The sequence below is a fragment of the Barbus barbus genome (assembly GCF_936440315.1).
Source record: "Barbus barbus genome assembly, chromosome: 30".
Lineage (NCBI taxonomy): Eukaryota > Metazoa > Chordata > Actinopteri > Cypriniformes > Cyprinidae > Barbus > Barbus barbus.
Genome location: NC_136758.1, coordinates 24,503,137 through 24,525,832, shown reverse-complemented (window position 1 = coordinate 24,525,832; position 22,696 = coordinate 24,503,137). Strand labels below are relative to the sequence as shown.

The 22,696-nt window shown below is 36.7% G+C and overlaps 1 protein-coding gene across 2 annotated transcripts in view; it reads right to left on the bottom strand.

The window, feature by feature from the left end:
* The window catches only part of LOC306850595 (protein TALPID3-like), a 115,561-nt gene that overhangs the window by 23,766 nt on the left and 69,099 nt on the right, over positions 1–22,696 (bottom strand). For both annotated transcript variants that reach the window (XM_079386302.1, XM_079386303.1), the window contains exons 18-31: positions 22,466–22,656; positions 20,992–21,093; positions 15,275–15,361; positions 12,335–12,513; positions 11,361–11,470; positions 9,138–9,316; positions 8,912–9,056; positions 8,618–8,810; positions 7,483–7,748; positions 6,423–6,499; positions 5,865–5,990; positions 5,137–5,326; positions 3,229–3,350; positions 1,633–1,708 (exon numbers count right to left, since the gene is read on the bottom strand). In XM_079386302.1, the coding sequence (XP_079242428.1) occupies positions 1,633–1,708; positions 3,229–3,350; positions 5,137–5,326; positions 5,865–5,990; positions 6,423–6,499; positions 7,483–7,748; positions 8,618–8,810; positions 8,912–9,056; positions 9,138–9,316; positions 11,361–11,470; positions 12,335–12,513; positions 15,275–15,361; positions 20,992–21,093; positions 22,466–22,656 (2,043 nt within the window). The remainder of the gene's footprint in view (positions 1–1,632; positions 1,709–3,228; positions 3,351–5,136; positions 5,327–5,864; positions 5,991–6,422; positions 6,500–7,482; positions 7,749–8,617; positions 8,811–8,911; positions 9,057–9,137; positions 9,317–11,360; positions 11,471–12,334; positions 12,514–15,274; positions 15,362–20,991; positions 21,094–22,465; positions 22,657–22,696) is intronic.

Here is a 22,696-nt window from a genome sequence, read left to right as displayed (position 1 = left end):
TTTTCAACGGGGTCATTTTTATAAATTCAACTATTATTTTTTCTTGTGGATTATATGTAAACATATTTTATGTGAAATATCTTATCCAGGTCAGTACTAAATCAACAATAACACAAATTTTGTTTGATCCCTCTTATTTTGGTCACATAATTAACATTTTGCAGATTCTGCAAGGTGTATATAAATTTTTGACTTTAACTGTAGATATAGATATATAGATAGATCCGTACTGTAGACAGATAGAGATAGACAGAGATAATTTCACAGTCTGATCTGTATGTTTTGTAAGACAGAATGTAATACGATTTCATCTCAGGGAAACAAGAGCAACAATTTACGAAAGAGGGAAAATTGGCAGCTGTAGAGACAGAGGTGTTTTTTGTCAGCAAATTGGGGTAAACAGTTTAGGACGTGCACTGGAGTTCACAATGTTCTCTTATGTAAGACTTAATAAAAAGCACTGGGGAGAGAGAAGGCTTTCTCAGCACAGATTTCATTATGTCTAATCTGCAGCTCTGTCCTGCATCTGCACACACATACAGCACTCTAATATCCAACAGACACTCAACTCTCTTATTATCCTGCTCACAAAGATATGTCTTGTGTTGTGCCCCTTCACACCTGACTGAAGTTTATAAAGCTGACCCCAGCATCTCTGGACCCCTGACGCCCAGACATGAGGACACACACCTCAGACAGAAATGGACAATCATGCTCTGACCAAGACAAAGAACAATGCAGACAGTGTTGCCCTATAGGTACACTGCCATCTAGAGGCTGCAAAGCAAACGGCATGATTTTACTGAAGAGGGGCTGAGCTGTACTGGTCCTGAACACTTTGTGATACAGACACGAATGACATGTCAAATCAAGCAAAAAAAGAAAAAGGAAATGTGATTTAAATTTACAAATTAAAACATAAAATTTGGACTTGGATTGAAAAAAAAAGGTGAAAAAAAATGATCATAGACTTACATTAAAGGAGGGAGCCAAGTCATATATGGAGACTTAAGTGTTGGGCTCTTTTCACTGGCAACCACTTAACCCTTAATCTTTACCCATTTAATATTTTGTTTGGGTTACTATATATATATATATATATATATATATATATATATATATATACACACACAAAATAAACCCCACAAAAACTATTCAAATGGACAAATTATTCAAGAGCAGTCCATTGTATAATTGGTTACAAACCCAAAACAGGAAATGTTAATGAAGCAGTGGTGTTTAATAGGCAGCCCATGTTTTAAGACCCCTGGAAACTGTTTGACTAGCTGCAGTGGTCTTTTTCCTTTAGTGTTTATGCATTTCCTGTTAAAACAGGATGTTTGGGTGGGACTCGTTCCTTTTGTATTTTATTGACTTCAGTTACTTCAGAGCCATAAAACACGATTAGCAACTTACTAGTCAAGTCAGGTGACACCGGAGGAGGAATATTCTCATTTTAGAAAGCTGATTGGATAAAAATCTGTGTAGTGCAAGTTGAGTCATCAATATTTTCATTCGTTTTCCCAAAAGAGAATGTGTATATCTTCTAAATGTTAGTTTTGCAACTTTTGGGATCAAACAGATATTTTTCAGACCACTTTTGACTGTAAACATTAGGGACTGTGTGTGTACCTGGTTCTTCTTTGTCTTCATACTGCCTCACCAGGATTGGTGCAGGTCTGTGGACCGCCTGTGCCGTCTGGGAGCTCTAAACAAAAAAATGAGAGGAGATGAGATAAGAACAATAGTGGAGGAGAGGGGCGTTGGGTGGACACTGTATGCAGAGGGATTATACAGGAACAGAGGGGAAAAACATTGTTTTAATCTCCCTCATTCAGGGGGGTAAATCCCCACATATGGGCGACCTACAGACCGAGAATCCTGGGTTAATGAGGGTCTCAGGAGTTTCCACACACCACTAAAGAGACCGCTTTGTTTTTGTGATTAAGAGAAAAGTAGGAACAGAGGTCACGCCTGAGCAGATATCACTAAATACTGCAGAGATAACCAGCACTCACATACCACTTTATAATAACTTTAATACGTTTTTTAAAGGGATAGTTCACCCCAAAATTGGTACAATCACACCCTTAACTTGCTACAAACCTGTATGAGTTTCTTTCTTTTGTCGAACACAAAATAAGATATTTCGAAAAATGTTGGTAACCAAACAGTTGCCGGTCCCTGCTGACTGATGATTGATTAAATGATGACAATATTTTCATTTTTGGGTGAACTATCCCTTTAAGCAATTACAGAAAAGTGCTATTGGGTCTCAGTCTGTTTGGAAGTTAAAAGTCCCTGTGCTGTTAGATTAATATAAGTTTCTCAGCAAATCAGATGTGAGGGGCAGAACCAAGTGACTTTATAAGCAGTCATCTTATACATAAATTAATAAAATAAAATCTAGAACATACAATTTTGTTTTTTAATTACTGGTCCTATTATTGTCAGAGTTTATGCTTAATTTTAAATGTTATTGAAACAATTTTTGACAAATAGTTCTGTAGAATTCATTAGAATGACTTCTGTGGAAGTCATTTTATTCGTATACATGTATAAAAATATATTTCTCCTACTTTTTGAAAGAAATTAATACATTTTTACGCAGCAAGGACTTAAATTTATCAAAAGGTACACTAAAGAGTTTTACATTCTTACAAAAGGTTTCCATCTCAAATAAATGCTGTTCTTTAGAACTTTCTATTCATCAAAGTATGCTGAAAAAAATGTAGTATAGTTTCAAAATAAATTACATTTTAAATTATATTCAAATGTAAAATAGCTATTTTGCATTGAAATATTATTTCACAATATTAGTGCTTTTACTGTATTTTTGATCAAATAAATGCAGCCTTGGTGAGCATAAGAGACGTTTTCATTTATTTTATTAATTAATAAAAAAAATGTCACCAACCCCAAACTTTTGAAAGGTGGTGTAATATGAATATATGAAGTTTCACCACATTTTTAATCATCCGTGTGGCCTTGGTGACATTGGCAGAAAAGTAATTTCATGAAGTTATTGCTTTTCACTGAAAGCTTACTATACAATCAACAACACTTTATAACAAATGTCTGTGGTGTCAATAGTAACCTTTCAATGAAAAGTGCCGCCATCTTCTTTGGTGTGCTTCCTTTTTATAATACAAGCAGAAATGTATCACTCTTGCTTCTTAAAGAAATAATTCAAGCTCTGTTTAGGTCAGATAAGTGTACAGCACTTGCCTGATTTTGTGTGTCCTGCAGCTGAGGGGAGGAGACAGTCATCACATGATGATAAACCTCAGCTTCCTGTTCCTCAGATGACCTGAAGTTCACTGACAGCCCAGTGTCTTCAACCACAGCACCTGTTTGTCATGGATACAGCACATGGATATTTCAGACTGAATGCAAAGTACAGTATGATTTGGCAAATACTCAATGTGGTCAACGCCCAAGAACAACAAACTCTACTGCAACTTGTCAAGTATACTTGCAGTTTGATAGCCTGTAACATGTTTACACATTTAACAACAGTCTGGGCAGGTTGAATGTGACGTTTGGAGCAGCTTTGATTTGTCTCTGTTATGGGGACTCTATTGCAGTGGAGAGGGAAGTAAAATAGCATTAAATTCTCGCTCCGTCAAGGATGAACTCTTGTCCGTGCTGCTGGGGTGTGTTTTTTTTCTTTGGCAGCACTAGTCTGTGAGCAACACTGAGGCTCTTTTTACTGTGAGCAGAGCGATCTTGGATTTGAGTAAATATTGGTTTGGGCCAACACAGGAAGAGGTTTGGATTCTACACCGGCGTTCTGTTGCCCGGGACTCATAACTTACATATACTGTCCACACACTTTTGGACAGCAAGCAGTCTAAGTCCACTAAACAATTAACAGCAAACATTTAAAACGCAGACTGGTGTTTTCCAAAAATCTCTGCTTAATAACTTTTATTGACTTACATTCATTTCTTTATAGTGTTTTGGGAAATCCAAATGGTGACATTTAACTTTTAAACATGATACGAAACTAATATTGACTCAAAATAAGCCCAACACAGGTTTTATTCAATAACTAACAATACTAGTAATAATAATAATTATTATTATATAACATTCATAGTGCAGACAATTATTTAATGAGAACAAAAGGTAAAAAAAATTTGATATTCCCTAATAATTCTAATACTAAAATATTATTATAAAAATTATAATTGATTATTATTTTATTATTATTATTATTAAGGAAGTACTGATTTGTAGTCATTTTATTTCTTCTTTTTAATGCAGTACTAAATAAATAACCATTAAATTCCATCAATATTAAATAACTATTACTACTAATAGTAGTAAAAATAACGCAGATACTTTATTATTGATAGATTTAATGGTTATATTTAGTTACTTATTTAGTATGGCATTAAAAAGCACAAATAAAATATTAAAATCAGTTCTGCATCTTATTTTCCAGCATTAAATAAAAATCATTATTAGTCAATTTCTACTTTAAATGAATCCGCAACTTCAGCAGAAGAACACACATTGAGCAGGGAATAGTCAAATAAACATTAGCGGGGAGAGCGCAGTCTTTGCAGTTGTGTTTGGATGTCGTTCACAGGCTGTGTAATAGGATGCTCAGAGTGGGAGTGGGATTCATTTCCGCCTGTGTCCCTGAGCCTGAATTCTGATGGAGTCTCCAGACCGCCTGGCTTGCCCTGTGTCAGCCTCAGCTCGCTCTTTCACACAGAATCTGAAGCAAAAACAGCTTAATTCCCTGCGCCCATATAACACGGGTAGTGTGAGACATACCCCATTAGAGACACCCCACAGAGGGCCCCGTAACAACGCCAAAGGTATACAGGAAGGGGACATGGCCACCCAAATGGCTGCAGGAGTTGATGGGCAAAACGAAAGATTAATGGCGACAAGAAAAACAACATAAAAAAGTGAAATGACGTTTATATGTTTACAATTCATGCGTCACACATAAAGACCTTTAACATGTCACACTGGCTTAAGTGTTATTGCTTAAGGCGAGTGACGTAAACAAAGTCAATAAATTCTGAGTCAAGTTTTATTTATTCATTTACTATGGTAAAAGTGTAGTCTGTGTGTGTGCAGAACAATAGTGTCGATTGTCTGAGGGATGTTTTATACCCGTGTGGTCGGCGAGCACTTGTCCAGGTGATGTGAGTGTGGCGTGGGGTGAGATCTCTGTGGATCTGTGCTGGGTGTATCTCTGCTGATCCATGAGTGAGTGTCCAGTCAGCACAATCTCCGCTGCGGCCGTCAGAAGTGGTCTCTGGCCCTCACTGACCTCTCCGCTGCTCTCCTCCTCCCACCATCTCTAAGAAAGAGAGATGAGTTTAGATCAAAAGTCCTTTTTTGACCATCCTCTAGCAACATCTACTAGATAAGAGCAGAAATAGCAATACGTCAATAAGACATAAGCTAGTGTTTGCAGAAATGTTCAGAGAAAAATTATATACAAATGTAATAAAAAATAATAATAAAAAAACAATTGACACATATTTTATAAAATATTCAGCAATATTTCATGGTTTTTTCTTCATGTTTACAGATCTAACAGTAAGTGGTGGGCAGAAAAAAATGAATATAAAGTAAATATTTTACATAGCAATTGTTATATTAACAATGATGTGTGTATATATATATAAAGTATTAAAAAATTATACAGAAAAATATACAGCTGCCTCTCTCTCTATGTACACACACACACACACACACACACAATGGAGTAATTTACATTTCACAAACAAATTAATTGAACTAAATCTTTCAAAAGAACTAGTTGAAAAAAATGATTTGTTCCTGATTTGAACATCATTAGTGAATGTAAAAGCTTTAGTCAAGTCACATGATACCTCTGGCTGCTGTGATTGGCTGACAGGGCTGCGTTCCATTCTGGCCAAAAGCGACAGGATGGGATCATGATGAGCAGGAATGCGTGGAGCTCCAATCACCTGACCTTCACTGGGTGGATCACAGTCCTGGCAAAAAGAGCAAAGAGCTCGTCTGTGCATTTGATTTGATGTATATACAGCTGGAAAATATGTGTGGTGCTATTTTATCGAACAATGTGTTGTTAAACAATTATAATGAATTCTATTACTGTATGAGTTTTTCCTTATACTTCCACAATACAAAATGAAACAGAAATACTGATTTTGCGGTTTTCACAATGGTAATCATCACAGATTATAGTTATATCAGCAATAACTGTGTTACTGGCTGTCTCCCCAGTTCTCATTTATGACTGAACTGCTAACCTTTGGCTAAGAGCTCAAACCCCAAGCTGAAATTGTCAGTTCATGTTTAACCATGACAGTCTTATTATTTCTTTCCATGAGGTTTAATAAATGGCAAGGAAACAGAATTGTTTGTGGGTATGTTGCTATGACTCTTTGTGTTCAAACATTCACCATATCTTGGACTCCGTGGAGGGAACCATTCAGGCTGGTCATCAAATTAGGCAGAAGGACTCCTTCCTCTTCCAGAACTTGGGAAGAAAAAAAGCGTATTTTCAAAAACAAAATGCATAGTAAAGTGCTAATAACTCAACAACAAATTTTGCCATCATAGGCATACTACAGAGTATTGAAGGCAAAATTTAACGATTAAAATTGAATGATTAAAAGTTTGGAATAAAATATATATATACATTTTTTTGAATAAGTCTCTTATATATCCCAAGGCTGCAATTATTTGATTAAAAACAGTAAAATAGTAATATTGTGAAATATTACTTAAAATAACCGTTTTTTATTTTTTTATATATTATGTAATTTATTCTTCAATGTATTTAGTCTTCAATGTCACATGATCCTTCAGAAATCATACTAATTTGGTGATACGTTTCAAGAAACATGTTGGAAACAGTTTTTGCATCTTACTATTTTCAATTAATAAAAGTTTACAATGATACAAAATATTTCTATTTCAAATAAATGCTATTCCTTTAAAAAAAAAAAAAAGATAAAATTTTCCACAAAAATATAAAGCACCAAAACATTGATAATAAGAAGAACCTTTATTATTAATTCAGCACCAACAACAATTATTTCAATTAAGCACCAAATCAGCATTTCTGAAGGCAATGAACACTAAAATAATGGCTGCCGAACATTAAGATTTGCCAGCGTAGGAATAAATGACATATACATTTATTTGTGTATTTATTTATCTATTAATAATTCCGTTTTCTTAATATTAATGTTTTACTGTATTTTTGATCAAATAAATGTAGTGTGGGTGAGCACAGAAGACTTCATCCAAAAACTTGAATTTTTTTTTCATACTGTTGTATACTGTATTACTTATTAAATAATTTGATAATTCTTTTCAGCTCTATTTGTGGGTTTGTGAGATGCTGCCCATTTATTTATAAACGTCCATTTTGTCCTTAGAAGGCAGCTGCTTATGCAGACAGTGCGGTTTTGGCTCAGTCTGACTGTGTGAGTGTGTGTTGGACCGATCGTGTACCTCTGACTGCCGCCATCTGGCCGTGAGTGAGCAGCAGCTCTCCCTCTGAGATATGTCTGGCTGCCGTCTCCGTCTCAGTGACAGTCACACTGGAATTAGAGCTGCTCTCTTCTGAGGAGGAGGAGGATTCAGGGGTGGCGGCAGGAGGAGGTTCCTGGCTCACAGGAGGAAGAGGAGGTGGGGGAGTCTTGGGTTTGGAGGGGACAGGTGAAGATGGATGGATGACTGATTCTTCCTCATCGTCCTCTTGGGCTACTGACATCACACTGCGTGTGAGAGAGATGGAGGGTGTTAGTGAATGATACGCTGTGCACATATTCCTCCGTGTCTACACTGACACAGAAGCAAAAAATTACTAACCATACAAATAGAAAACACTCATTTATATATAAAAGTCCTAAAGGTGCTATAGCAGCAACAACTTTATTCCTAAGGTCAGAGAAAGGATATAAAAATGAAACAATAAATTATAACTGCTTCCTACTACTCAAGAGGAATCAATAATGTAAGGCATATATATAAATTAAACATTTTGTCTGTCAGATTATACAAGTAAAATGTCTCTAAAAATAAAATAATTATATTTTTGCTTTTCTTATGTTCAATATGTATTTTATTCTATATGAAGTGTTAAGACAGGAGAAATGGTCGTGAGTCATGATGTTAAATAATTTTACTAAAATACAAGATAAAAATCAAATTAAATGGTACATTTGTATTTTTAGTGATCATCTCATGCTTTTAAAAATGGAATTATGTTATTTTAAAAATGTGGCATTTTGTTGCATGTTTCTAGAGTCAGTCATACATTTACTGTTAACAACAGCAGGTGGCACTGTGGGCCTATATAGCACATAAACAGAGAGGCCTCACAAAATGTATTACTAGATGTAAAAAACAAACAAACGAGGTAAAAATACTACCTATTTTCAACTGCCTATAGTAAAAAAACTGTTTCTGTACTGACACCTCAAACATGATTCTACCAATGTTTGAACAATGGCTTTTAACACCAACCCATGCTTTTCTACACAAATAAAATGAATATTAGTGCATGTTTTCTTTCCCTTGCCTGAATATCTCATGCAAGACTAACAAGAATAAAGGAGAATGAAGCAACAATATTTAGACGTACACTGGTGCTGACGGCTGTTCCTGCCTCTTGCTGTGCGGTTCTTCCTCCTCCAGGGGAAGCTCTGTTCCTCCCCATGGGTGATTCTGGAGGCTGGCTGGATCTGGGCTCTGATTGGCTGGAGGAGGAGAGGGTGTGGCCACCCTGGTGGGAGATGGGATTGGTGTGGTAGTCGGAGTACCCACAGGAATTTTATCTGGACCAGAAACAAAGGCAGAACTGATGTGTGAACAACCGTGCTTACACTTTTACAAATAGATGGGGAGTAATTTGGTTTGTTAAAAATCACTGTCAGACCTGATGAAGCAGATGCCTGATGGTTTTCTTTGGGAGACAGAGCTGTAGAAAGATGCTCGGAGAGATCAGGTGTTCTGACAGGAGACGGCGGCTCTTTGGAACTGGGTTCAGGAGTGGGTGCCGGTGTCGGTACCTTAGTTACCTCCTGCAATATTACCACAGTATTACCACATTTATGTATTAAAGGTCATCCTGGATGAATGAGAGTGTGTTTGGATGCCAGTACCTCATGAGCATCCTGTGTTTGGACAGGAGCAGTGGGTTCTCTCTGTGTCTCTCTCTGTCCCAGCATTACTGCAACGGTTTCAGCCAGCACTTCATTTACACACTGTCTTATGAGCTCAGAGTCCACTGGTACCCCTGTGTCCACAAACAACTGAAGACCACCACCACCTGCGGCCTCCACTGCCACACAAACAAACAGAGAGAGGATTATCTGGTGTACATGGGACATGGTTCGGCATCTTTTGTTAACAAGGAAGCAGATTTTTCAATGCTGATATCTAAAGATCAGGATGACTGATGCAATTTAATGACAGCAAAAAGACACAAATAGAATGGATTCTCCGCCTTAAAAACGCTACTGACCAATCCTAGCAACAGTGTTGTTATTGTAAAAATAAAATAAAATAAAAGTTGTTGAATTAAAGCTAAATGCAAATATTAAAATGCAAAACCACTAAAAACCACAAAAGCATATAACAAAATTAACAGAGAAATACTAACATAGAAACTGTTTTCACATCAGTGTTGTTATTGTTAAATAAAAATAAACACATTTTTGAAATAGAAATAATAAATGTTTATATAAAAATAAAAAATGACAAAGGCACATAAATTCATCAAAATGAACTGACAAATACTAACTCAGCAACTGTTGCCACCTAATCATTTTCACATTAGTGATGCCACTGTTAAATAAAATAAATTGTATTTTATAATAAAAAAATAAAAAAAAACTTTGACATGAAACACGAGAAAAAAGTTGACTGAAAGCATTTAATTCGTCTGATTCAGAGTCTTGTATCATGCTATTGCAAAATGTAACAAATTATTTCAATAAACAAATGAGATAAAAATACATTTTCAGTAGTTACAATTCATTCCAACTCCGTTATGAGTATTATCCATTTTTGGATACATTTTTTTTTGTACATCTGATTTTTTTCCTATGGGAACCAAAGGGGGCAGAGCTTAGCGAGGGGTCAACTGTTGAAATTTAACAAAAGCTTATTTTACACAATGTTTATTAAAAATGCACCAAAAATGTGAAAGCAGAAATGTATTTTATAATTTAGAATAAATATTTCTTAAAATTCATATTTTTTTACTTGCTATCCACTGACAGGGCTGATGGAGGAGTATGGAGCTAACATGATTTTCTAACACATAAATGCTCTAAATGCTGACTAAATAATTATTTTGTATTGATAACGACAATAGAAATGTTTAAAAGAAGTGCAATGTGAGTTGGGCAATGGTATAAAGACAAAACATTCCTAGATTTAAGCCTGGATATGAAACCACTAGGCTACAGGTCTGACCTATCAACACTTCAGCAATGTCATTGCTAATATTTAATATCAAATTTCACATCCATTTAAAGAGCTCCTAAAGTGCATCCAAATAATAACAACAACGCATACACTTAATATCTGCAAATCTGGCATTCCCACAATATTCAGAAGTTTCCCATGAAGCCCTTCTGGCAAGTTGAGTTTTCCAGCAAAGTTATTTCAAATAACCAATTTGAGACTCTCTTTACCTTTCATCCAGCCTATTTTGAATTCTTGCACCCGTAAGCATTTTGGACCGGTGCTATTAAAAAGCTAATATACAGAACTGACATTCTTGGCAGGGCCCTCATTTCCTTTCGTCTAGGGCAGGACTGCATTCAAACACATATACAGTTCCTCTACAGGAGGAAGAGTCCAGTCAGTCTGCGAAAATGCTGACAACAGTTTGCTGCGAGCCTCCTCTGCAAATTTGATACATCATTGATCTTTCTATTAAACGAAAGCGAGAATTAATGAGGCAGGACCTCCGCACCGACTGAGCAGAAGTGACGTGACAGAGACGGAAGGATGGAGCGGAGGAGGAGTAGAGGGGCTGAGCACAAGCAATCGCGTTTTAATGAGGAAATACAATCTTGCTGCGTGCTGACATGCTTGACAAATGCACTGCTCGCATTCGAAGACGCTATGAATCAAATTATGAGCTTATAGACTGGAACCTGGTGCAGCTCGACCATTCTTGCTGGTTTATGTCATGCGTTATTGATTGTGTTGTTGATTTTTAACACTGACCAGACACACTGGTAAATTGGTGAAGATGTATGATGGTTCATCCGCAGACAGACAAACTTCATTGCTATTACACTGGGAGCTTTCGAATTTAAAATAAAACCTAAAGTCACAATTATAAACATTAAAAAAGAACACATTCTCACCTATGTCTGATGTCACACTGTTCTCCGGCTCCGATTGGCTGGCTGGATCAGTCTGGACGGGCTGAGGGAACATTCCAGTGATCATTCTGGCCATCAGCTGTTGCTCCACCCTAAGAGAGAAATGACAACACAGTGCTATAGTGACATTATGCTATCAATCCAGCCATTAACTACAACTGATGCAACAATAAATTAAACTAAATGTTGGCCTGAACATTCAATGAGCAAGGAAACGGTCATTTTATAGATTCATAGCTTTATCCAAACTGACGTAAAAAACAAACAAACCATGCATTCCAAAGAGCAACCTGGAGTTAAGTGTATTAAACCCACCGAATAGGGCCTTATGTCTTATTTTCTGTATATTAATATTCATTTGCATTTATGCAGTTGGCAGACACTTCTATCTAAAATGACTGACATTGCATTCAAGATATGTACTTTATCAGTTCATGCATACCTTGGGAATTGAACCCATGAACTTGGCGATGCTAGCACCATGCTCTACTGCATGAACTACAGGATTGCATAATAAATAAATACATTAATTAATTAATTTGTGTGTGTGTGTTTAGTTTTGCTTCTTTGTATGGTCAATAACATTGAGATTTTAAAAAATGTTTTTGAAAGAAGTCTCATTCCTACCAACCCTGCATTTATTTGATCAAATACAGTAAATGGTAATATTGTAAAATATAATTACAATTTAATATAACTGTTTTCTGTTTTAATATATTTTAAAATGTCATTTATTCTTGTGATGCAAAACTGAATTTTCAGCATCATTACTCCAGTCTTCAGTGTCACACGATCCTTCAGAAATCATTCTGATATGCTGATTTGGGGCTTGAGAAACATTTATCATCATTAATACTGAAAACAGTTGTGCTACCTAACATTTTTGTGTAAACCATGCCATATTTGTGGTCATAACTGTGCAGCAGATGATATTTGCAGAGATAATGGAGTCTCACCAATCCACCAGCCTGTTCTCCAGGGTTTCTCTCTGCTGGATGGTGCTCAGGATGGGCTCGGTCAGAGGGGTGGACTGGGAAGGCTGTGGAGGAAAGGCCGGGCCGTGATACAGAGCAGCTGGAGGAGATGGCAGCCCGTTGAGCTCTATAGGAGAGTCTGGAAGTCCACCGTGTGTTTCCTGAATTCAACACAGCATTGAAGAAAATGGAGTCTCGGCAGTTTTGTGATATATACTCCAACATATGGCTTTATAAAAGATTTCCCTGACAGCTTACTGGAACAGACATTGAATTTTCAAGGCAAATGACAGCAAATAAAAACGCACACCGTGTACTGTGCTGTAATGGCAAACATATGTTAGTCTGTGTGCAATTTCACAGTGGCCATTACAATCTTAACAGAAGGGGAGGCAGGAGAGAAAGGGGGACGTTTGTCTTGTATAATTCCATCGCTGGATCCGTGAGCCAGCTTTCAACATTTCGGTCATTGGTTTGGATAATGTTCAGATTCCTTTGGCCCAGACTCAGGGAGGTCTGTGTAAGGAGCGATTAGCTCATTTCCAGTGGCCAGCCGCCAAAGGAAAAAGAGAGAGAAATGCATTCTGCCAGTCGGGCGCTGAGCCCGTTTGAAGTTTATGGCTCCATCAGAACTGACCGAGCCAAAGCTGAGGCACTGGAGACTAAGAGGAATGACATTTTAAGAGCTGGCAAGGATCCGTGCCTGCAGTCCAAGAGAGAGAGAGCTTGTTCACCGGAGTCTGGACTTAAGTAGCTGTGGCCTTTATTTGGTCGTTGGGAAAACTACAAGTGGGCCGAATACATGCCAGTCCTCGAAAAACTGCTTAATTATATGCAACTGCTGTGCAACGCGCTTGAATTTTTATTGCTCTCGGTGTTTGGAAAATGTTTGTATTTCTGGACTCATAACTCCGATCTTAATTGCCATTTGAACAATTAGAGAGTCAAAATAAAAAGAGTCAGAAGGACTTTTTATAGTCACACTACTGCCAGGAGACAGAAGACACTAGATTTTTACATAATCTGAAGAAAATATGAGTAATGTTTGCTCATGAAAAGCTCTCTTGCTAGGGTATTCTGTCAGGTTGCAAGCCTCTATGAAGTGTCTGGTCTCTAGATATTGCTCCTTTCCATCCTTCAACGCAAGTCTGTGGGATTTTTTTCACACTTATTGTCATCCACCAGCTAAAAATCACATAGACTTTAACAAGGTGCATTTTTAACAAGGTGCATTATACATAGCAGAGATGATGCAAGACAAGGTTCATTACTTCGGATTCGTTTAAATCTCTAACTTTATGTGTGAGCATTAATTAATAATGCTTGCCGCATACAATCATATAGAGCAGGAGTTCTCAGCCACTGGGCCGCAAGATGGCTTCAAATTATTTAAAATAAGAGAAAAACAGCTTTAAAATAAGCTAAAACAGATAATCAAGATTTAAAATGAAAAATCAATAAAATCAAGAAGACAAAATGAGTAAATTATATCTTATTTTAAGTGTTATGTTCCCTCAACACTTGTCATTTTAGTTCCCATGGCCTTGGAAAACCTAGATACAGGAGTAAATTTTAAAAAGTGTGATTTTTAGACATGGAAAGCAAATTAAAACTAATGTAAATATACTGAATAAAAATAACTATTAGTAAAATGTATTTATTCTAAATTTCATAATCACAAACAACCGTACAAATCATGTAAATTCATTACTTATAAAGACTGAACCCTGGAAAACATTCAGTAAATTCTATAATTATTTTATATTTTATATTTATATTTAAAGTATTTTATTGTTTTAATACATTGCCGCTACTATAAATTATTATATTTTATTATTTTGATATATTACTAGTTTGGGTAGAAACAAAAATGACATCAGAAGTTAATATCAGTTGAACTCTCTTGGACAATATTCATTAGCCGAAAGGTTGAGAACCTCTGACATAGCCTCCAAAGTATTGAACACATAATGCACATAATAGCTATAGATGCTTGCATCGAGCAAACATGAGGCAAAGCTCTCAAAATCCAACCACTCAAATTCTAATGCCAAACATCTAAGAACAACTAACACTCTCAGTTCATTGATGCAAAATAAATTCCTTCCTACGCAAACCTCTGTTAACCAGAGATCAGATCAAACCGAGCTTCATCTGTGGACGACATTCCTTCTCAGACCAAAAGGGGTCACTGTGGAACAGCTCATGTGATTTGGAGCACAACCCCCTCCACGATTCTTTATTCTCATTATAAACACTATTTTTCCCAGCGCCTTCCACAAAAGCCTGTGAGAACAGCACAGATTTGCCTGCCTCCACCTCCTGCCTAATGACTGCTATGCTATTTCGGTGCTAACTGACGCCTTGCCCTTGCATGACCGAGCGGCAGAATCGGCCTAATGCCCAATACGCCGGGCGTCCTGTGCTTCTTGTTAGCGGTAAATATAAGGGGCTTATGTCTCTGTGTGTATGCTTGAGCGAGCCGTGATGTGAGCAGAATTCCTGAACGGAACAAAGACTATTATCGGGGATACAGCACCACACCCCTTCGATATCAATTCACTGAAAGGCCAATTTAGCCGTGTATATTGTAATTAGATTTTTCCCCAACCCGTGAATGATATTTTAAACTCTCATTCATTCTCTGGTCTTCGTTAATTAAAGCAAACGATATTCTCCTTCACCCTTTGGCTCAGAAAATCTCATTATTGGAGCACTGAGCCATTGATGGCCAATATTTCTGTGTAGGAGGAGACGTGGAGAATGGGCATTTGTAGCTGGGTCAAAATGCAAATGGGAATGAAGTAGGAAACAGTGGATCGGGGCTGATACCCTCAGGGTGGACACCAGGTTGTGAAATGACCTTTACGTTACGAGCTGGAGTGAGTGTGTGGGTTGAAAAGTGCTTTTAATTGAATGTACCTGGCTGATGTCGGCTACGGACAAGAAATTGGTTCCGGGAAAGAAATTTTCCTCCTGATCTTCACCAGCATGCGGTTCCTCGGCGGCCTGGGAGGCAATGATATGGAGACAGAGGTCAGGAAGCAATACGGTGTCTGGAAATTACAAAATTCATCAGCGGCTGGGGAGATTAGAAAGTTGTAAGTGCATGAGTTAATAAGGATAATGATGACGGGATGACACAAAAGATGATACTTGATCATAAAGTAGGGTAGCATGGATTTAAAGTCGCAATGAAATGGAAATTCACCCTATCTGCTTTCTGAAAGCATGTAATAGTTCGCAATGTTTAATCAAAATGTCAACCGGTGAAATAATAGACTTTGGTGAAGTATGCTGGACTTCTCCAAATCATTTAGTCTGCTTAGAACCTCTATTTTTGAGTGCAATGTTCACGTCAAAATAGAATCTACATTTTTTAAAAATCTCTCTCACTCAGTTATATGTCACAATGCTTAAGAAAAGATCTGTCATTCGTTTCCTTTAAAGTTGCAATAAAACGGAAGTATAGTTCAATCAAAAATGAAAATTCTGCCATTGTTTATTCACCCTCATGTCATCCCATGAGACATTTTGAAGAATGGCGGAAGAATTATAGTCTGTGACCTCTGAAGACTCTGCACAAGTCATAAGGATTACTTTTATGGTGCACTTTCGGAGCTTGACAGCCCGTGATTGTATGGAAAAGAGGAGCATGAACATTCTTTAAAACATCTGCTTTTGTGCTTCACTGAAGAAAGAGAGTCAGACAGGTTTGACATGAAGGTAAGAAAATATTGACAGAATTTGAACTGTTGTTAAAAAAAAAACACCTTCACACACACACACAATAAAACGCTGTCTCATCAACCGATGTCATATCCTCTAATCTTACAAGAGAGATTCAAGGGTGTCCTTACAGGGCATCCTTACAAAGATTCAATGACTCATTCAGTGCAAGAACACAAACTGTAACTGTTTAAGAGGTGTGTGTGTGCATGTGAGAGAGAAAATCACGCATCAGTTTTCCAGGTCTTTGTCTCATGCAGCTAAGCCATGTCTCCATGGTAACGGAGAGAGCTGGTCTGCTCATGTGAATGAGAGTACGAGAGTGCTGAGTACGAGAGACAGACAGCGTTATACACCATGTTTCTATTGCACTAAAAAAAAGATTTAAAAGCTCTTTTGTCACCAATATCATTTATAGAATGTAATTATTTATTGTGTTTTATCCTGGATAGTGAATGATGAAATAGATGTTGCATCCAATTATTACATGGCTTTCTGAGATACTTGCTTCTGAACGGTGAACCACAGCATTCTGCAGTCAAATATCTGCATATTAACTTTATACCTGACTGTCGTCTTATACTGCTGTTCAAAAGTATAGTCAAATAATTTTTTTTAAAGAAATTACTACTTGCATTCACCAAAGATGCATCAAAGTGACATTAAACAATTTTACATTGTTACAGAAAAAATATATATTTCAAATAAGTGCTGTTCTTTTGAACTTTTTAATAATCATAGAATTCTGGGGGGAAAATGTATCACGCATTCCACAAAAAACATTCAGCACCACAACTGTTTTCAACATTGATAATAATAAGACATTTTTCTTGAGCAGCAAATCAGTATATTAGAATGATTTCTGAAGTGTCATGTGACACTAAAGACTGGAGTAACGATGCTGAAAATTCAGCTTTGCATCTAAGGAATAAATTCTATATAAAGAAATATATATATATATATATATATATATATATATATATATATATATATATTTCACAATATTACTGTTTTTACTATATTGTTGATCAAATAAATACAGCCTTGGTGAGCATAAGACACTTCTATCAGAAACGGAAAAAATCTTACTGACACCTAACTTATAAATAAATATCTCTCATATCTACAGTCTCTTTCTGCTCAGGACAGGTAATAAAATAATTTAGACTTAAATCAATATTTCATATCAATTTGTTTGTTAAGTAGCTGTGTAACATGCGGGATAATGTACAGTCAGTCAATCATTATCACAAAATAAACCCCTTCAGGGGGATACAAGTCATCTCTACTTTCCTGGTAACTCAGTTCTGGTTCATTTTGGGATAGCTGTGTTTTAAAATTTGTTTTTACTTATATTACATGTTTTTGTGTGTGTGTGTGTGTGGATCAGAGCTGCGGAAACAAACGAGACTGCAGCAAATGTGCTGCAGTGAGCTACAAACACAATAGTACTTACTATTCTGCTCACACACATTTGCACAATCACACTTGCACGTTCAAACACTGAAAAGAGTGGGAAAGGAAAATAACAATTGGTTATTTTGCAACTGAATAACAAATTATAAGAATAGTTCCTTTTTCTGTCATCATTTACTCACCCTCATGTTGTTCCAAACCTGGATGACTTTCTTTCAACCGTGGAACATAAAAGGAAGGATTCAAGTCTGATTCATTTGTGAATCGTATAGATACGGGCTGATCTTATCATATGATTTAACAGGGCTTGGAATACTGTACTGTTCATGAATCCACTTTTATGATCATTTCATGGTGCCTTTTGGGTCCTTGACAGTCCCTGTCCTTATTCACATTTTGTGTCCTACAGATGAAAGAAAGTCCTATAGGTTTGGAAGGACATGAGGGTGAGTACATGCAGACAGATTTCTCTTTTTTTGGGGTGAATTATTCCTTTATGCCTGTAAGGTCTACAAAAATCAATCTACAACAATATTTTCTCAAAGAACAACACCAGTTTTGTACCAGTATTAGCCAGTGGTGACCGCAATGCACTGGAAAAGTCAAGTCTCAGAGGACAAAGATACCATATGTTTTAAGTGCAAGCACTGTGAGACTTCTTAGTCATATTTCATTCCCTCTGTTTGACAGGCCTCAGGCCTGGTGGGAGTGAAGTGTATGATTCAAAGCGTGTCGTCGGATCTGTGGGTTTGTGTGTCTGTCCTTGCCCGTGTCTTTGTGTGTGTGTAGAATCTGGGGTCTGCCAGTCTGATGAGTCATGGGCATTAACTGGGCACAGACAGAGTGCCGAACGCAGCCATGCTGAGGTGGCAGACCAGAACACCTCTGCCGAGCTGCATCAGGCACAAGATCTGAGGGGAAGACATATGCATTTGCACCTGTTTTGTAAGCCATCTATATTTAATGTATTAATGCTAATCTAATAATAATAATGATAATAATGATGATGATTCTTAAAACATCACGAGGATGTGTATGGCCGCCATTAATCTAAAATTAAAACTGATGTACGATTGTGTATTTGTATTTCAGATTTAAATGTGTTTAACACACACACACACACACACACACACACACACACACACACACACACACATGTTGGTTTTTGTGGTTTATGGGGACTCTCCATAGGCGTAATGGTTTTTATACTGAACAAACTGTGTGTGCTATTGCCCTACACCAACCCTACACTTAAACTTAGCCCTCACAGGAGACTTTGTGCATTTTTAGATTTTCAAAAAAACACCATTTAGTATGTTTTAAGCCTTTTGAATTACAGGGACATAGGCAGTGTCCTCATAAACCACCTTCATATTGTAATACCTCTGTCATACCCATGTCATTATACAAATTTGTGTCCACATAAACCACATAAACATGCACACACACACACACACACACACACACACACACACACACACACACACATACACACTTATGCCTCACTTTACTATTCTACCTCACTAAAATTTATTTTAAAATAATATTTTTTAAATGTATTTATTAATATATTAAACACTTATATAAAAGAATTTTACATGAATTATTTTCATTTTAAAATTTATTTTTTCAAATATCTATTTTTAAATTACATTAAGTATTAATAAATATTTAGAAAAGATATAACTATGGTAGAAAACTGTTAAAGAAATTCAATATTTAATAAAATATTTAAATATTTTAAAAATTATTACAATATTCTAAATAGTCTAATAGAGTAAAAAAATATTTTAAATATGCATCTACTTTATTACTAATATGAAAATTAATTTAATTCAAAAGTTTAATATATATATATATATATAATAGAATGAAATTAAGTATTGAAATATCGTAGAGAACTCTGTTAAACGTGACACTACATTTTAACAATATTATAAATAATCTAATGTTTAAAAATGTTTCTATTTAAAAAAATATTATTTCTTAAAAAAATATATATTTATTCATTTATATCAAAATATAATTTTAAATAAAAATATATTTTAAAATGTGTTAATATATTTTAACTGAATATATTTTTGATAATATTGAACTATAGTAGAGTACACTATAATACAGGAGGCGTCGTCATAATATTCGAAACAGTCAAAAGCTTTAGAGTGTTCCTTAAATTTTCTGAGAATTTAATTGCGAACTCAACCTCAATGCACAGTCAAAAGAGGAAACGCACCCACAAATGAACTCCACAGATTCTAGCATGAATGTAGAAGATGCGTATCTACGCTTATTTCCAGAGAGCTGTAATGATTACTCTAAAGCTAACAGCGGTAGGCAGACCACTGAGAGGCTTTGTCCTCCCAGACGCTTGCTCAGAATCTGCTAACGAACCCACAGAAAAGCAAAGGAGCTGCATCTGTTGCTTAGCAACCAGATGTGAATGGCTGAGGTCGGGATTGGAGGAGTAAGAGCAGAAAATGCTGGCGGCAAAGTCCCCCCTGAAACATTATACATTCAGCTCCATACACACGCAAACGCACACACCTCATCCATCTTCATCCGCTCGGGCAGGTTCTGAGAGCATGAGCGCACAAGCATGCACGGCTTGGCAAAAATCAATGGCAGTGCGATGAGAAATGCAAACCTGGAACAAAACCGACCCTTATAGCAGTACAGCATGCTGGAGCACAGCCAAAATCTAATGGCATAATATCCATCCATTCTCAGAACAGAGCCAAGACCAGCTGGTTTATGAACACACACACACACAAGTAAATGTACATGTTAGATGACTTATGTTTTGGGTGTATGATAAATCTGAAAGCCTGCAGATTAGAAACTACTTTGGTACAAAACTGAGAATGAAATATGGAGAAGTGCTACTAAGGTCAACAAAACCTTTTCATTTTCAAATAATAAGGGTCTACTTGGTGTTCTTTGTGATTTGGGTCTTAGCACTTTTCATGCACGCCCGGGTGCGATTGACGTCAGAGTTTGGTTCGTTTGGATGATGTGAACGCTGTCTTCCGACTTCGGGTGCGCACCCATGAACCGTACCCGATCCGCTTAAAAAGGGTGGTCTGATGTGAACGCAATCGCACCAAGTTGCAGAAGTGAACTGCTATTAATGACGTGTTAGTTGATAAAAATGTGTGTGTGTGTGTGTGTTTCACTCACTTTCCTGACGAGCATGACTGACGCGCTGCAAGCAGAGAGAAATATGTCTCATTTCTATTCGCCTTTAGCGTTCTTTAGAGCATTTGTAGTGCATTCGTAAAACAGATGTAAGTGCTGATATGTACTGAAGCTTTACAAACAAAACGAACAGTTCAAAAACTTAAATATATAAAAGTGCAGAGAGCAATGTTATACATTTTGCCGCCTTCTCCTGCGCCACTGTTACTAAGCAATGGAGTAAACAGCTGCTGGCTTGATGATGCAATCAAACTTGGGTTCAGACCAGGCAATCGAACCAAGTGTGAAAGGACCCTTACATGGGTTGAAGGTGGAGGAAGGATGGTTTCAGCTGGAATCAATGGCGTAGAGGAAGCTGGCCGGCTGCACAGACCACTCTCAATGTTCACACCAGGCTGGACCTGCAAACAAAACAAATCCATTTTAATAAAAACAGCATATGGAACAAAAGCCATTCAGATTGCAGGAAAGGAATCTTTCGATGTGTGATGCAAAGTTTGCAAAGTCTTATTTTTATGTCCCAGAAAAAAGTGAAATATGGTGTCAAATGACAAAATCAAAATATATTAGAAGAAAACATATTTGGGATTTTTGGTCTAATGATATTTCACTGTGGGCGGAGCTATTCAGTCAAGTCAAGTCACCTTTATTTATATAGTGCTTTTAATACAGATTGTGTCAAAGCACTTAACAGTATCAAATTGGAGGATAGAGTGTCAATGTATAATTATAAGATTAAACACTCAATTTTCAGTTAAAGGCATTTCATTATTGAATTCAGAGATGTCATTGTCTAGCTCAGTTTAGTTTAAATAGTATCTGTGAAATCAAATCAATGATAAAAAGCTAGAAATTAAGTGTCCCCAACTGAGCAAGCCAGAGGCGACAGCGGCAAGGAACCAAAACTCCCTCTGTGACAGAATAGAGAAATTTTTTTTGGGAGAAACCAGGCTCAGTCGGGGGGCCAGTTCTCCACTGGCCAGACGAAACCCGCAGTTCAATTCCAGATGTCAGATTGTGTAAAGGAAAGGGCTTATCTGATTCCCGTGGTCTTGTCCCGATGGGGCATTTTAATTATAATTTAATGCATTTGTTATATTTGTGTTTTATTCAGCATGATGCAACAAATATACACTACCATTCTACAGTCTGTGTTTGGTGAGATTTTTTATTTTTTAAAAGAAGTCTCTGATGTTAACCAAGGGTATGTTTATTTGATGGAAAAAATACAATTACAATTACAAGTTTTCTATTTTAACATATTTGAAAATGTAATTTGTTCCTTTAATAGATAAGCTGAATTTTCAGCATCAGTACTCCGGCCTTCAGCGTCACATGATCCTTCAGAAATCATAGTACTATTCTCTTTTGCTGCTCAATAAACATTTCTTATTATTATCAATGTTGAAAAAGTTATGCTGCTTAATAATTTTGTAGAAACTGTGATACATTTCCCGTGATACAAGATTCCTTGATGAATAGAAAGTTCAAAAGAACAGCATTTATCTGAAAGGAAAATGTTTTGTAAATTTATGTCGTGTTCATAATTTTGTTAAATGAAAGTATTACTTGTTTACTGAGTCCAAACTTTTAGTAGTGTGATATCAAGCAAAAACTGACAATCATGGCTTGTTGGGAAACAAAATCACATTAAAAAGGAAGAAAATTATCATAATAATTGGTTATCATACAGTGATAACCAATTACTTCTGTCCAAACACTTACAAAACAATCTTATAATTGTAAAAGCTCCAAAAATGTAAAAGCTCTTGCCTGTATTTGGAGCTTTGGGGTCTGTTTCCTCGGTTTTGACTGGACCTCCAGTAAGATGGTGTTGGGTTTCCGAATAGCAGGAGCAGGTTCAGGAACAGTGATGGGAGGGAAGGAGGTTGTTACGGTTGCTGGTTTGTCGCTAATGATAACCCGTGAAGGCACCGGGGCCTGGCCGTCCACTCTGGGCTTACCTAGAGAGACACGTGGAGAAGTGGTTAATAATCTGGATTG